The sequence below is a fragment of the Octodon degus genome, unplaced genomic scaffold (genome assembly GCF_000260255.1).
Source record: "Octodon degus isolate 3935 unplaced genomic scaffold, OctDeg1.0 scaffold00022, whole genome shotgun sequence".
In the NCBI taxonomy this organism is placed as follows: domain Eukaryota; kingdom Metazoa; phylum Chordata; class Mammalia; order Rodentia; family Octodontidae; genus Octodon; species Octodon degus.
Genome location: NW_004524598.1, coordinates 643438 through 658284, shown reverse-complemented (window position 1 = coordinate 658284; position 14847 = coordinate 643438). Strand labels below are relative to the sequence as shown.

At 40.6% G+C, this 14847-nt stretch overlaps 1 protein-coding gene, 1 non-coding gene and 1 pseudogene across 8 annotated transcripts in view; 2 read left to right on the top strand and 1 right to left on the bottom strand.

Annotated features, from left to right (window-relative positions):
* The window catches only part of Klhl32 (kelch like family member 32), a 250314-nt gene that overhangs the window by 52592 nt on the left and 182875 nt on the right, over positions 1 to 14847 (top strand). For 6 of the 7 annotated variants that reach the window (XR_002820462.1, XM_023711897.1, XM_023711896.1 and 3 more), the window contains exons 2-3: positions 4642 to 4732; positions 13223 to 13403. Coding sequence is in view for 5 of the 7 variants with exons in the window: in XM_023711897.1 (XP_023567665.1) it covers positions 4710 to 4732; positions 13223 to 13403 (204 nt within the window). In the remaining 2 variants the exon portion in view is untranslated. The remainder of the gene's footprint in view (positions 1 to 4641; positions 4733 to 13222; positions 13404 to 14847) is intronic. The other variant, XM_004628180.2, reaches the window with a different exon arrangement.
* LOC101586197 lies at positions 407 to 739 on the bottom strand (annotated as a pseudogene).
* On the top strand, positions 8963 to 9126 carry LOC111815852. Its single transcript, XR_002820474.1, has one exon. It is a non-coding gene; the product is annotated as a U1 spliceosomal RNA (small nuclear RNA).

The following is a 14847-nucleotide window of genomic DNA, read 5'->3' as shown; positions in this document are numbered from 1 at the left end:
TTTTTTTTTTTTAACTAAACATTTATTTTCACCAAGACTTTTTCTTGAGGACATAACTAAACTTTGTCATCATCCCCTATCCCATCTTAAAAGATTAGTACAGTGAATGTTATAAAGCAGATAGAAACAATCTGAAGGACTGGAACCAACATTGACAAGGAACAGCTGCCTTCTGAATCATGAAAATGTTTAAGTAAAAAAAAAAAAAAAAAAAAGAAGGAAAAGAAAAAGGGCTCAATGGGGGTTTCAGATGGAGAAGATCCTCACACCTTGCATTTCATCTAGTGCATTCAGTCCTGGCTAGAGTGTAACAAATGGAAAGAGGCTCACAGGACAGCACCCCACGGCCAGGCACTGCACATGCCTGCGCTCCCAGCCCGCACCCAGCCCAGCCTGCTCCCAGCCCCTACTGTTTGCAACTCAGTTGTTTGCCATCCTGTTGCACTTGCCCATGAAGGAGCACGTAGGTCTTCTCTTTGATCCAGTCTTTATTACAAGGCTGGTATGTCTGGGCATCACCTCCGTAAGCAAGGCAACTGAGGTCTGCCAGATCATCAATCAAATCAAACAACTGACTGATATCGTGTGTGACAGAGGGGCTGTTGGGGTTCAACCTCTTCAGATGTTCTCCATACATTTTAAAAACACCTTCCATGCATTCATTAACAGATTCATAGTCAGTGTAAGTTCTGCCTTCGGGCCTCTTGGTAGGCTGCACCAAAAAAATAGTGTGAGACATCTCGCTAAACCCTTCGCAGCTGCAAATGCCAGCTCCACAAACCACACACGACGAGGTCAGGAGCAACACTGCCAATAGCCAGTCTCTTCCCTGAGTGGCCAGTCTTCATACCTATTTAACTCTGTCCATTTCTGCTGCTTGTATCTCTTGGACGCAAAACTCCTTCATAGTTTGTATTTTTCAAATTCATATTTGTGATACATGATGATCACGTTCCTCATAAGGACTTGGCGCATGTACACAGCACTTCACAGGCCCCCCTTTTATAATCCCATTTCTTTCCCCTCTGTCCCTCTTTCTCCCATTTCTTGTTTCCCTTCCATGAGCCAGAACAATCCATCTCTTTCCCACAGTCTCTAATTTCACACTTGATTTATATAGTGGGCTTCTCTTTGAGAGAACCCATCTGGTGTGTAGGCTTGTTTGCTGATGCCCTTCACTTAGCGCTATGGACTCGAGGGGCATCCATGTTCCTGCAAGTGACTCATTTATCTTTCTTTATATCAGAGTAGTGCTTCATTGTGAGCGCCACCTTTGCTTTATCCATTCATCTGTCGCTATACATTCAGGCTGCTTCCACAATTTAGCTTTTATAACTTATAAATTGTACCATTATAAGCCTGAAGACGTGCAGCCTATTTTCTTTTTGCCCTCCTTTCATACTACTGTGGTGTAGTAAGATTACCAAATTAACCATGTAAAACAAAAGTAACAATTCACTTATATATTTATCATCTGAACAAATTCCTGTGTAATTCATATATGTATATATAATAGGAAAAGAGGATGCACATAAGTGTTTCTTGAGGCCCTGTGACCTATCAGCCTTTTGCAAGTGGTACTTTCCTTTGCCAAAGGAAAGCTTGCTGCTTAGTTACTAGAGCTTTTGCCACACCTTCTCATTCTCAGGGGGCTTTAGGTCAAAAGAGTGTACGTCTGAGGGGCTGTGTTCTGCCCTAGCCTATAGTGCTGCCTATCTTTGCCTTTTCCCTACAGCTGTTGAGATGCAGGGAAGGTCTTTTCCTTTGTTCCTAAAATCATTGAGCCAAGTAGCTGATTGAATGGTACTAGGAAATTCAACATGCTTTTCTTAACTATATTTGTTGCCTTTAAATTCTAGTGATGTTGCTGGGGATATGGCAAGTATAAGGTCCTGAGTTCGATTTCTGGTACCATAAATAAATTAATAAATTGATTAATTAATTTTAGTAAGTGGTATTAATGCACATTCTCTGCTCAGCAAAACAATAATTGCATTTATTCATTAGTTGACCAAAAGCTCTTGAAGATACTGAAGGACAAGGCGTACTTGAACACAGAACGCAGAGGAGCCTGACTAGAGCAGGGTGAAAGACAGAATCTTTGATCTCCCAGTGGGTTCGGATGCCTGTTCATGGCCTTCATTCAAGGAGACCCACAGGCTGACCACGCTCAATTCACATAGACGGAGCGGCCACCTATGCTCCTGCCCTACCTAGCAGCCCTGCAGGGCTTGTGCTCCAAGGGGCTGCGTCGCTGAGAGCTGTGGTCCTGGGGAGCAACGCCAACCTGACTTCATGCCTCCTTGGAGCCTATTGTCCACCACATGGGCCCAGCTGTAGCCCCACTTATGGACTCTGAGAAGGAGAAAGACAGGAGCATGGCCTGAAGGTCCCGGAGCTTCCACAGTGTTAGGAGGCTTGGGTCAGGATGTACGCTTCAGGACTGGAGGCAGTGGTGGGAACACAGGTCCTGCCCCTGCAGGATGCTGTGCTCGCCATCATGGAGACTGCTCATAAAAACTGTATTTGCTCACAAATTTAATTTTAGTTTAAAATTAAAAAATATGTTTAGTAAATAATAGGTATAAAAATAGAATAGCATAAATAGCAAGAAAATTTAGTGTGTTGTGCGACATCCTTCCTTTTTTTTTTTTTTTTGCGGAACTGGGGATTGAACTTAGGCCCTTGCGCTTGCCAGGGAAGCACTTATTCCACTGAGCCATCTCCCCAGCCCCTCCTTCTCTTATTTTGACTCTTCCTAAAAATGATGTCCATTTCACTAAACTTCATAGGATGTAACATAGTTAGATGGCTTTTAAGAGAAGCTATTTCAGTTAGTTGGTCTCCAAATAATAATCAGCTATAGAAGAGAATTCTATGACGCAGTGATTATGTTTAAAATATCTGCAAAATATCATTTTAGGGCTAGGGAGATAGCTCAACAGTCTAAGCACCTGCCTGGCAAGTACAAGAACCCCGGTTCACCCCCTAGTACTGCATGCTGTGCCAGCTCCAAAACCCCGGGTGCACTGAGCTGGCCACCAAAACTGGGCATGGTGGTACGCGTCTGTAATCCCAGCACTGAGATTAGAGATGGGAGGATCACTATGAGTCTGAGTTCAAGCTGTGTAGTGAGATCACATATCAAATAAATACATTTTTGAAAAATTGTGTTAGATGTAGCCTTTAGTTGTGAATTACTTTAATTTTTGAACTTCTTATTCTCTAGTCATCTGATCATTGAGAGTATTCTAAAAACATTGAACTGTCAGAAAGATTAAAACTTTTCACATCCTTGTAATAAAAAGGTGTTCTTTGCAATTTGAATGTGAAGGTGTCCTTTTCAGTTAGTGTCAATGCTAAATCAGCCCAGAGTTTGCAACCCAGATTCTGAAAAGAAACTGTAGCAACAACAGGTTGCTAGGCAAGTTTCTTCGCTAATTAAACAATGTGGATAGAATTATTCTGGTCGCCTATGTTGCTCAGTCATAATGGAATGATTAGAAATGACATTCACTTTTCAGTTTGTCAAAATTTACATTAGAAATAAGTGAAAGTATTGCTAGTCCATATTCAATAATTTTAAAAAACTAAAAGATAAAGTTATACCAAAATTATTGGAACAACCTAGTACTCAACAACAATGGAATTTTTAACTAAATTATGATGTAGTACATGAGCTAATTATATAATCATACCAATTAAAACTTTGTATACACAATAACAAATATTACTTTTTATTCAGACTTGCAAATCATAGTTCTCTTCTTAATACAAATCAACAGAAATAGGCAGAGTTTAGTGCATTTCTTTCATAAGCATTTCACACTGTTCTCCTTTTTGAAAGTAAAACAGACACAGAAGAGAGCCTTGTTAGCTTATTCAGATTGTAGTTAATTTTGCTACTTAGGAGTATTAGAAAATGAGAGCTGGACGCTCTAGTGGGAGGTATAATTGGGGGCCGGGTCCCAGACTGCTCAGATGATTTCTTTTTTCTGTTCCAAGTTACATCAGTGATTAAGAACAAGGCGGGAGTTGGGAGCAGGGCAGAGTGACTAAGTGCATTTAGCAAAGAGCAGTTTCAAGCCTGACAATGACAACCCAGTGTGTATTTCAGTTATGCTAATCCTGAACTCTGACAGAATCCAATTTTCATTTCCTACTAATTTTCATCCTTCTTTTTTCCATCTAGTTTTTGGAGATCTGTTTTGAATAGAAAATCATCTTTCTATAGAAAATTAGTCAAAGAGGTACTCGATTGTAATTTGATTTTCCTCATCATGTTTGGAAGGAAAGTAAAATCTCGATGTAGGACAAGTCTGTTAGTATTCGTGCCTTGTATCTTATAGTTTTATCAAATCTTTATTTTTCCCTTTGGCCATCTCATCTTTTATTTTTTACTTCAATTTAATTAGCTATTGTTGATTCTTAAACATGTTATACTTCTGAGTTCCTGATTCGCTAACAATAAAATTGAAAAACACCTAGAATCATTGCATGTTGAAAGAAGATGATATTTGAATGTTCAATCTCTACAACAAAACTCCCGCCTGTCTCTTTTGCATTCTAAAACTTTAGCATCATTTGTGCCTTTTTTTTTCCTTCAGCTCATAATGTTCTTCTGTCTTATCTTTTTTTAAGCAGCTGGAATGCTTGCTGATCGCCCTGTACACTTCTGAGACTGAGAGCCCGAGGACCCCAGCTGGAGAATGCCATCTGAACGCTGTCTCAGGTACACCCGGGGGAAGAGTTCTGGCTTGACATGTTGTGAGCCTTGAACTAGTCACACTGCACATTGCAGGACCAAGCAGAGTAGGGATGAATGCATCTTTGAAGGAATAAAGGAATAAATTGCACTTTATGATTTCGGTGTGGTGGCATGAAGGCTGACAGCTAAAATCTAGTTCTTGATCAAATCTAGAGAAGTTTCACAGTACTTACTTTTCTTTTTTTGCTTGTTTGAGATGTTTATTGGTCTTGAACAAAAGATGTATTACTGCAAAGGTATACAATTAAAATAGAAATCAGAAAACTATACATACATGAATAGTGTTCCTTTTAGAGAAATCATCTAGGTAGTACAAAGCTTATTCTCAAAATCCCAATAGCATTTTCTTTTAGTGGTTCATTCATTTAATAAATACTTACTGAGCCAAGCACTCTACTCAATGCAATAGGACTCAGTTGTTAATAAAACATAGGGTTTCCGTCTTCATCAAGTAGGTATTCCTTAGGAGAAGTAGATACAAGACAGTCATACCAGTAACGACACAAATGTAATTGTGAGAGGTGCTCTGAAGGCGAAGTACAGGATAAATACAGCAGGGAAATGAGATCCCGAGGAAATGTCTTGTAACCTAATATCTGAGGGATGCCGTGACGTGGGGACATGCTCATGGCAGCACAGAGCCTGGCGCATTCCATCTGTAGAGGGGCGCAGTGCCAGAAAATGTACAACGTCAAATTTGAGTATTTTCATCAGTGTCAGCAAATCTTCATCTGTTCTTCAGAGCAGAAGATATGAGATGTGATAAACTTGGGGATGCATTTGTTCAGTGCTGAGAATTGGGTACATTTATTAACTGGTGAGACCAGTTTTTCCCGTGCATTTGAAACTGTTAGAGCTTATGTGTTCCAAAACTGGCTCCAGACATGGTGGTCCACCTACAGTACGTGTAGCACCTCTGCAGTAGCCGTGTGAGTGAGGTGCTCTCCATCACTGGTTCTGTGGGCAGTGAGCTGTTGGCAACTATTGGTTTGTCACCTGGAGTAGTGGCCAGGGGCCAGGTATCCTGCTTAACATATTAAATGCATAGGACAGCTCCCTGCAGCAAAAAACAACCCGGCTCAGAGTGTTCATAGTTCTGAGGATGCAAAACTGCTGTAGAACCAGTGTTCAGCAAATACAGCACATGGGAACTGTGGTATCTGTCTGGCACTGCCTCAGCCAAATGACTTATTCCTGGCTACCAAGAACAGTGTTCATTCAGAGTAACTTTTTTTTATATTCTCAGTGTATCATTTCTGTCTTTTGGGTGAGAGGTTGAGACAAGGTCTTGCTGTGTAGTCCAGGTTGGCCTCAAACTTGCAGAGATCCTCCCACCTCAGCCTCCTGGGTGCTGGGACAATAGGCATGGCCACCATTTCTGCTATCCATGTCCTACTGTCATAGGTTCTCCTCAGTGTGATCATCTCCACAGCGATCTCCCCTGATCCACCTTAACCCAGAATTCCCCCTTCTCCACCTCTCAGTATTTTAGCACACCACTTGGAGTGCGGCAACATGGCCCAGTGCTCTTCTGTGTCATCTCCCACAAGCCAACTTCACTGGGACCCCTCCTGCCCTGAGCACCACTTCTCTTGTAGCCCTCTCATGTGGTGACATTATGTCCTCACATCTCATGTGTTTCAGGGGTAGGTGTCTCTACTGATCCCTGTTGGGTTGTTGTGTTCTGGGACATAACTGTTTTCATGGGTCTTTACGGCTTAGGTTGTTTGAGAAAGCTGCAGCGAGACCTGCTCTTCCGCAGGTAGTTCTCTTTTTCTTCTCCCCTCTCGTTTTAGCTGTGATTAAACTCATCTCCCCTCACTCACTGAGTACCTTGGTGCCTGGCTTGCAGTTTCCCTCCCCATGACAACCTTTTACAACTTCTCTGGGCTTTTAGCATCAGAAAATATCTGACTTGCTTCATGACCTTCAGACCCTCCACTCATTTATCCCTAAAGACCTCTAGTTCTACTTAGCCATGCACTCCCGTGGTCACACCTGGAACCTTGTCATCATCAGCCATTGCTCTATTTCTGAGGTCTTCACATGCACGGCTTTACTCTTACCACACCTTCCTCTCCTTCTTTTCGGCCATTTGGCTGTCCCCACGAGGGCTGGACTTGAACCTTTCTCCATGTCTGATCTGCTAGCCCTGCTATTTTCTACCAAACCATCAAAAATTTCCTTTTCTCATTTTCATTCTTGACCACTTAAATTCTATCACTTGTTGCACCCTTTCTTCATTTCTCTAATACCTGTTTTTTTTTTTTTTGTTGTTGTTGTTTTTTGGTTTTTTTATGGTACCAGGGATCTAACTTGGACCCTTGTGCTTGCCAGGCATGTACTTATGTCATTGAGCTATATCCCCAGCCCAATTTTGGGTATTTTTGATACATTTTCTTGAGAAAACCCTAATCCAGATGAACTCAGCTATCCAAATTTATATGCCTACATTGTCTAGTGAAGACTAGTTCACAAAAATCTTTAGATTCATTAAGCCAAAAAAAAAAAAAAGTTTAAAGTTTCAGTGTGTTCTAGTCTGCCTGTTCAGTTCTACTTAAAGGCCGGCCCTTTCCCACAACTAAGCCAAGTTTTGCTTCTGTGCTTTAAATGCCATCTTTCTTATCTTCTCAGCAACCACTGTTGGCCATCTCTCAATGTATTCTTGAGACACAGGTGTGCTTCTTTTATCCACTCTGCATATTAGTCTTATTTATAGATTTATATATTAGTTGTATATTTATATATCTCTAGCTAAGACTTCTTTCTGAGTTCCAGATCCATGAATCAGACTACATATTTGACCTCTGCTCTTCAGTCTTAAAGACAATGTAAACCTAACATGTCAAGCTGAATTTATCAGCTTTCTCCTCTGCAATTTTCATGCTATTGCACTAGTCCCCACTTCTGAGAATACCAAGTTACACAAACCTGAAATGTGGGTATCTTGGTGGGAGCCTTGTTGCCACCCAACTCCATAAATAATCACCACCAAGACCTCTAGACTTCTCTGATTGTTAGATTCATTCATCTCTCAGGAATTCTATCCCCGTAGTCCATTTCAAGGCCAAAGTCTGTACCTCAGCCTTAGCCACTGTCCCAGAACTCCTCTGGTATAGCACTGTTCCTCTGACTGCTCTTGGTACTGTGGCCTAGATGATATTTCCTGGGACTTCCACGGCTCTGGGATAACCTTCCATGATGTTCTCCATGGATGGGCTGCAGCATCTGCTGCTCAGGTGTCTCCTGGACCAGGCAGGCTCTCCCTTGTCCACAGGGCTCTGGCCGTTAACCTTCTGTAGGCAGTTTGTCAGGGGGTGCCCCCTTCTGCTGCAGGGTCAGAGTTTTCCCTGTTCCCGTGCCAGAGAAGCTTCTTTCCTCTTTGTACCAGGCTAGCTTATTTGTTAGCCTGTATCTGAAGTGTTACTTCTTCAGGGAAGCCAGATTACTTGATTAATGAGTAACTACTGTGCTCAACTGAATGTTCCACAGGATTAAGACCACATCTGCTTTGCACAGTTTTATCCCAGTACCGTCCTACACGATAAGGCTGAATAATTATATGTTGGGTGAATAAATTAGGGAAAGAAGGCTACAAAATCATTCATTTATAATTATGTTCTCTTCTGAATAGTCTTCATTATTTCTGAATCATTCAAGTGTTATCTATTTTGCTTATTATTCTGCCCCTTACTATTAACTTAGCATTCAATTTAAAGACTTTGTAAAATGTAAAGTGTTGTATAAAATAGTCGCATTATAATATTGTCTGACAGCCTTCCCATGTAATGAAATAGAATTCTTTTAATATTCATATACTTACATGAATTTAAGTTTTATAATATATTTGACTATGTTACTGAAGTGATTGGGATGTTTGATAATCAATAGGCTGAATTAGGATAATCAGGCGTAATTGTGTTATCCTTCAGAATTTTGCCCATTCTTTTTCTTTTTAGTGTAGTCTGTTTAAGAAGTGAGGATTTTTGTGCTTCTTGGTAAGAAGGAATGCAATGCTTTATTGGTAGCTTAAGTTGAAAATACTCATGTATTTTTTGTATATCTGAGTATTAGGTAAACAATGATACGGAAATTCACTTAAGTTTTAGAATTAGAAATGTGTACATTTAAAACCATAATGTCATCTAGGATTTACATCCTGAAAACTGAGCTCAGCCAAATTCTCTTCTGCATGCACTTCCCTGGCAGTGGAGAGGCTGTGAGCACGAAGGTGGGTTTTCCAGGCCGAGGCTCATGCATTGCGCTCTGGAGGTGCTGGCCTGGCCCCTGCGATTTCCCCAATGTGGGAAACTCAGCTGCATAATTTGAGAGGGGGACTGTGTGTGTGCTTTCCCCTGGGGGAAAAAAAAACAACACCAAAAACCAAAAAACCAAAAACCCCAGATTTTATTCTGTGAAAATCAGACCCTGTGGGATTTCTGTGGTCAAAAATGTTAACTCTCAGAAGTCAGAGTAGCAATTTGCACCTAAACAGTGGCCCGCTATTAGGAGGGTGTACACTGTTATGAACATTATGTTCTGCATTTGATTTATTAGTTTGCACCATCAGTTCCAGAATGAGAGTTACAGGCTCAGAGTCATGAATACTCCTATTTGCAGAGACCTTGTTCATTAATCTCCCCATCGCTGGATGCTGACATATGGCTCATCAAGTGGTTACTCCCTGGCATTACTGAAAAGCAATCTGCTGCCTGGGGACTCGGGCTGCCCATGAGTGTGCTGGGGTTAGGCTTGGCCCTTTGAGATGCAGGATTCCAGTCCATGATTGAGGTCACCTGAAGCCCTTCCATACAGGGTCCAGGTGAAAAGAATAGAAAGATACATATTTCCCCGGTAAGTTGCAGATTCCCAATAGAAGCAGAATGGAAAGCATACATAATTTAAAGCAGCCATATTAAAACAAAAACAGGTCGAGTTAATTTTAACAGTATATTTTATATAACCCCAACTGTCAGACGTAGTATATTTAAACATATAATCAATATAAAAATATTCATGTGATATTTTGTTTTCATACTGCCTTTGCCACCCAGCATGCAGCTGATGCTCACGGTGCATCTTGGTTTGGTGTGCTTCGGGTTTGGTGTGCTAAAAGCCACCCACGCTTGCAGCTCCTGTATTGGGCGGTGTGACTTCGTATGCCTTTCGTATGTTTTCTCAATAATTTAGGAACTTTTAAAATATGTGGCTTTTCTTTTTTGTTTTCCAAGTAGTGATAGGAACTCCTCTGGATTGGGAGGTATTATTTGTGAATTTGATGGATGTTACAGATGCCAGGGGAGCTGATCATGAGTGCGTGTCTCTGTGCTCCTTAAACGGAGACACCCTGTAGTCGTTGATTCTTTTCTCCCTGGCTTATGATCATTCTAGACGTGTCACCCCTGAGGTGTGTGCTGTGGCCAGCGTACCTTCTCGTTCAGAGGGCTGAAGTCTGGTGCAGAGTTACATCTGAGAGTCGAAGAAGTCACTTTTAATTTTTGAATACAATAATCACTTGTTGATTCATAGGCCTTTATTTCTTGCCAAATCTTGGCGCATTTGTTTCTGTTTTTAAGGAATCCTAACATACTGGTTTCAAAATATTTAGGATTTTGTGCCAAGTGCTATCATAAATATTTAGCATGCTACTTTCTTTGAGCTTGAATATTTCAAACCGTGCTGAAAATCTTGTGAAATTGTGTAGCATCACTATTGTTTTTAAAATGAGCCCTTTATTCTTTGCCAAATTTCAGTTTACAGCTGCTCTTTTCCTGGCAAGGCTTATTCACTCCCAAGAGATAATTGAAATGCAGATACTAAGGCTTAATGATAAGGATGTGAATTGTGGCACTATATTTGGAACATGAGTAAGGAAACACTTGAAGGCAATTATTTTAATATACTCTTCTGCTCTGTTACAAATGAAATTTCAAAATTCTTTTATTTAGCATTTAAGGTGATGAAAGAGGAGAAAAAAATATGAAAGTGTGAAGTTTATTTTCTAAGGTTACAATCAAAAATCTATAATATTCTGAAACTTTTAATTGCAGTGTAACAAATATTTTGGACCATGATTTCAGGCAGTTTCTTATTGTAATCATTTCATTATGCTCATGTATATTATTCTGTAGGACTGATTTTTGAGATTAATTATACATGATTATAAACATAAAATCAATAGTCATGGGTTTTTGTCCCCTTAAACATAATTTAGAGATCTTCTTTACAGATTATCTTTTTTCCAAGCAACAGAGGAATTATTTTACTGTATTTCTGATGTTATATTTTCAAAGTGCTTCAGTTTTCTTATGTATAACATAGATAACAAAGGCACCTGCCTCTTGGGGTTATTAAGAAGATTAAATGAATTAATAATTGAACATGGTAAGCACTATGTGTTTGCTAAGTATATAAAATATCTTCCTTTTAGGAAAGATTTATGCATAGATAATATATTCTTTATTATTCAGTTCATTTCTTTGAGTGATCCTAATTAATGTCTATTCTAGGCTTCACTAGAAATTTAGAAAAAAAGTATTATGTATCCAATGATATTCCAGTACTTATTTTAAAAATCTTTTGATAGCCACAGCCACTAGATAAACATCAGTGACAATAACCATTTTGAAACTCACTGTCACATTCCACCTGAAAATAATCCTCCCACCTTCCTATGACAGCTTCCTATGTTACCACCTCCTGTCAAGTTCTTTTCTTTCCTTAGTTCTGATATTTCTGCTGCATCCCCGTCAAAAATGTCCAATAAAACTTAACTAACTTCACTCTATCATTTTTTGAGAAGCATTTGATTAATTTTTAAGATGATGACTTTTGCTTAACTGATTTACCAATCAAATCCCATCGGTCAGGCAGACCCAGTTGAACCCTCCATGCGAACAAGGCTGGCGGCACCACCGGTGCCCTTGAGCAACTCCTCCACGCTCAGAGGGGGTGGATGCAGGAGTGACCAGTGTGTGCGCCTCTCTGGGGGTTACCTTCACTCAGCTTTGAGAAAAGCCAGCTGTCCAGAGACAGGGCTTGATAGCCCTTTTTTCTTCTCAAAGTAACTTCCTACTGGCATACCTCGCTTAACTCAGTCCAGTACCTTTGCTGAGACCGTAAAGCATGTTGAAAAGTTGGTTGATCTGAACTGGAATTGTCCATAGCTCTCGCTTTACATTCTAGGAAATCTTGGATTTTCATCTAAGAGTTTTGAAAGGACAATATAAGGGCAAGACAAACAATAAAGGACTAAGTGTCACGGTGGATAGGTTTAGCAGTCTCATGAACCTAGCAATCTATAATGATCACATTGTGACATCTAAAGCTGATAATATGATCTACATAGATCACTTCCAACTTTAAATTTTGAACTTGCGAAGGCATTTCTTTTGATGTCCTCCTTCTGATACATAATTTCATTTGCAGTTCTTTCCCCCATCATTTGTTCAGTTTTCTCTTATTCATTAATGGGATATCTTGTTCTGTAGGAAGATCTAGTAAGGATCAAAACTGGAGAAAACAGAGTTAAAGAGCGGGACTCATAAAGTGATCAGACTCTTTCCCTGTCCCTCTCTCTCACACAAACACAACAGATTTTACTCTGAAAGATGCACCTGTACTGAGGATAGGGGTCTAGCGGCAGTCACGTAGGTCCTAGCAAGACCCTGATGGGCACAAATACAAACTCGGAGACTCTAGTGTCTCAGTTACTCTCCTTTTGTTGCTGGGACAAATACCTGGCATTCAAAATGAAGGAAGGAAAGGTTTTTTGAGCTCACAGTTACTGGGGGTTTTGGTCCATACTCAGCAGACTCCAAGGCAGAGTGGCACATGGCAAAGGGCAGCAGTTCATGGTAGTGGCAAAGGGGCAGGAGCAGGGGCAACTGTGGCTACAGAGAGCAAGTCTGTCTCCCTTCAGTTGCATTCAGGCTGTCCGCCTCAGGCTGGGTGCAGTACTCACACCCATAATCCCAGCAGCACTCACACCCATAATCCCAGCAGCACTCACACCCATAATCCCAGTAGATCATGAGTTAATCACAAACTGTAAAAGCCAAGGTGCTCCATGACTGCATGAGGCTTTGAGGGGACAATTAGACTCAAACCGTACCACCTAGTCAGAGAGAAAGAGACCTGGTCAGAGCAAGGGGGAAAACTCTGAAAAAAACAAAACCACAAAGTAGCAGAGGAAAATACTGTGCAAACTCAAAGGTTAAACTCCAGGTGTGCTAGAAGCCAAAGCTCTGAGAACCTCCAGGAAGCAAGGCTGGTGCGAGCGAGAAGGCGAGCCCTGCAGCCCAGCCCGGGCTGGCTTAGAGCTTGGTGAGGCCCTGTCTCAAAAGTAAAAAAACCAAAACCATTGGATGGAGCTCAGAGCAGAGACCCTGGGCTCAGCCGCAGTATAATCAATCAGCTAAATAAGTTCACTCACTCAATCGCTCTCCTTTGTAGCATTCAAGAAATGCTGACAGGACAGAGGCTCTGCCACTCGGAATCTCACAATGACAGTGTCCTGGCTGCCCTGAATCAGCAGAGAAGTGACGGCATTCTCTGCGATGTCACCCTGATTGCTGAGGAACAGAAATTCCATGCTCACAAGGCAGTCCTAGCAGCATGCAGCGACTATTTCCGGGTAAGTCGAGGCAGCTTGTTTGCTTCTTTAGGACATCAATAAGGACAGAGTCTTGTTGTTTCCTGGACTGTCATTCAACCACAAGCCAGTTAGGTCATTGCTAGAATTTGAGTGCTGGGTTGTGTGTCTTTCCTGAGCAAAATGAGAGCTGGTGATCTTTCTGATTTAAGTTCAAAATACTCTGTAAAACAATTGATGAAAATAAAAATATTCCCAAGTATATTTTGTGTTTCTGATTTTTTCTGTATTTTCAGTACATGTTCCTAATGCCTTCTAATCATTTGCTCCTAGTACAGAGAAGCACCCGACTCCCTGAAACAGAAGGGTTGACATGTGAGTTTGAAAAGAGTGTATTGTTTAGTAGAACTGTGGAATTTGAGTCCAGTAGCTGCTTGTAAGTGGTGATCTGATTGCCGTTATTTTGAAAATGGAAGTTTGCAGTATGTGCCATGTGTTTAGCATTTCCTGTGATTTTCGTAGACAAAAGACTTTACGGGCAGATCTTATGTAATCTTCAGTCTATAAACATGTACATACCATTAAAATCACCACTTTCCATCTAAGGAAATCAAGCCTCGGAGGACAAGTAATTTGTTATAATGCAAAACTGAAATGAGTAGTTACAGAGTTTCTAGCTGGCAGATCTGGAGCAAATGTCTGTGTCTAACTCATAACCACTAGTCTGCTTCTTCCCAATATAGAGAATGATTAGCCAGAAATTTTTTGAAATTAATTTGTGAATATATATTTAAAAATTCCTATTTAATATTTCAGCATTACCTCAGCTAACTAGGTAATATTTTAAAAATGTATCAATCTCTATATAAGCAAGCAAATAACTTTGTGATATTTAAAAAAATTTCGCTCACCACAATCTCTCAGTTGTGCAGAGATCAGTGTAGGTCCCAGCAGTCCTTTAAGTGGCCTGGGTGGTCACAGTAACTTCAGTGTCCTTGTTTTGATCTGTGCGCTTTATGTCATGCAAGTTGCGTCTTCCTGTAGACCACAGTTTAGCTTTCTTTATGATGAACTTGTTTCTGCCTCCTACGTTTTAAATTTAATTGGGAAATGGCTTGATTTGTGCACGTGTATATCCAACAGAGTCTGAGTGAATACATGGCATGTGGGCACAAAAGGTCATTTTGCTGGTTGACACTTTCCAGTGATCTTTGCTACTCTGCTTTTGATCTTGTCTCCCACAGTGCTCCTCGTGCTCTGGCGGACGATGCCCAGGGAAGTCCTCCCAGTATGCCTTATGTCAGGAGCTAGAGACCTAACTCAGCAGAAGTCTTGGCCAGTATTTGAAGCTGCAGCTTTTTTATTTTTATTTTTATTTTTATTTTTTCCCCCATAATTTTATTGATAAACATATAGCAATGAGACAGTTTCAAATCAAATTGGTAGGACAGTTTCAATAATTAACACATTGCATACATTCTTCCTA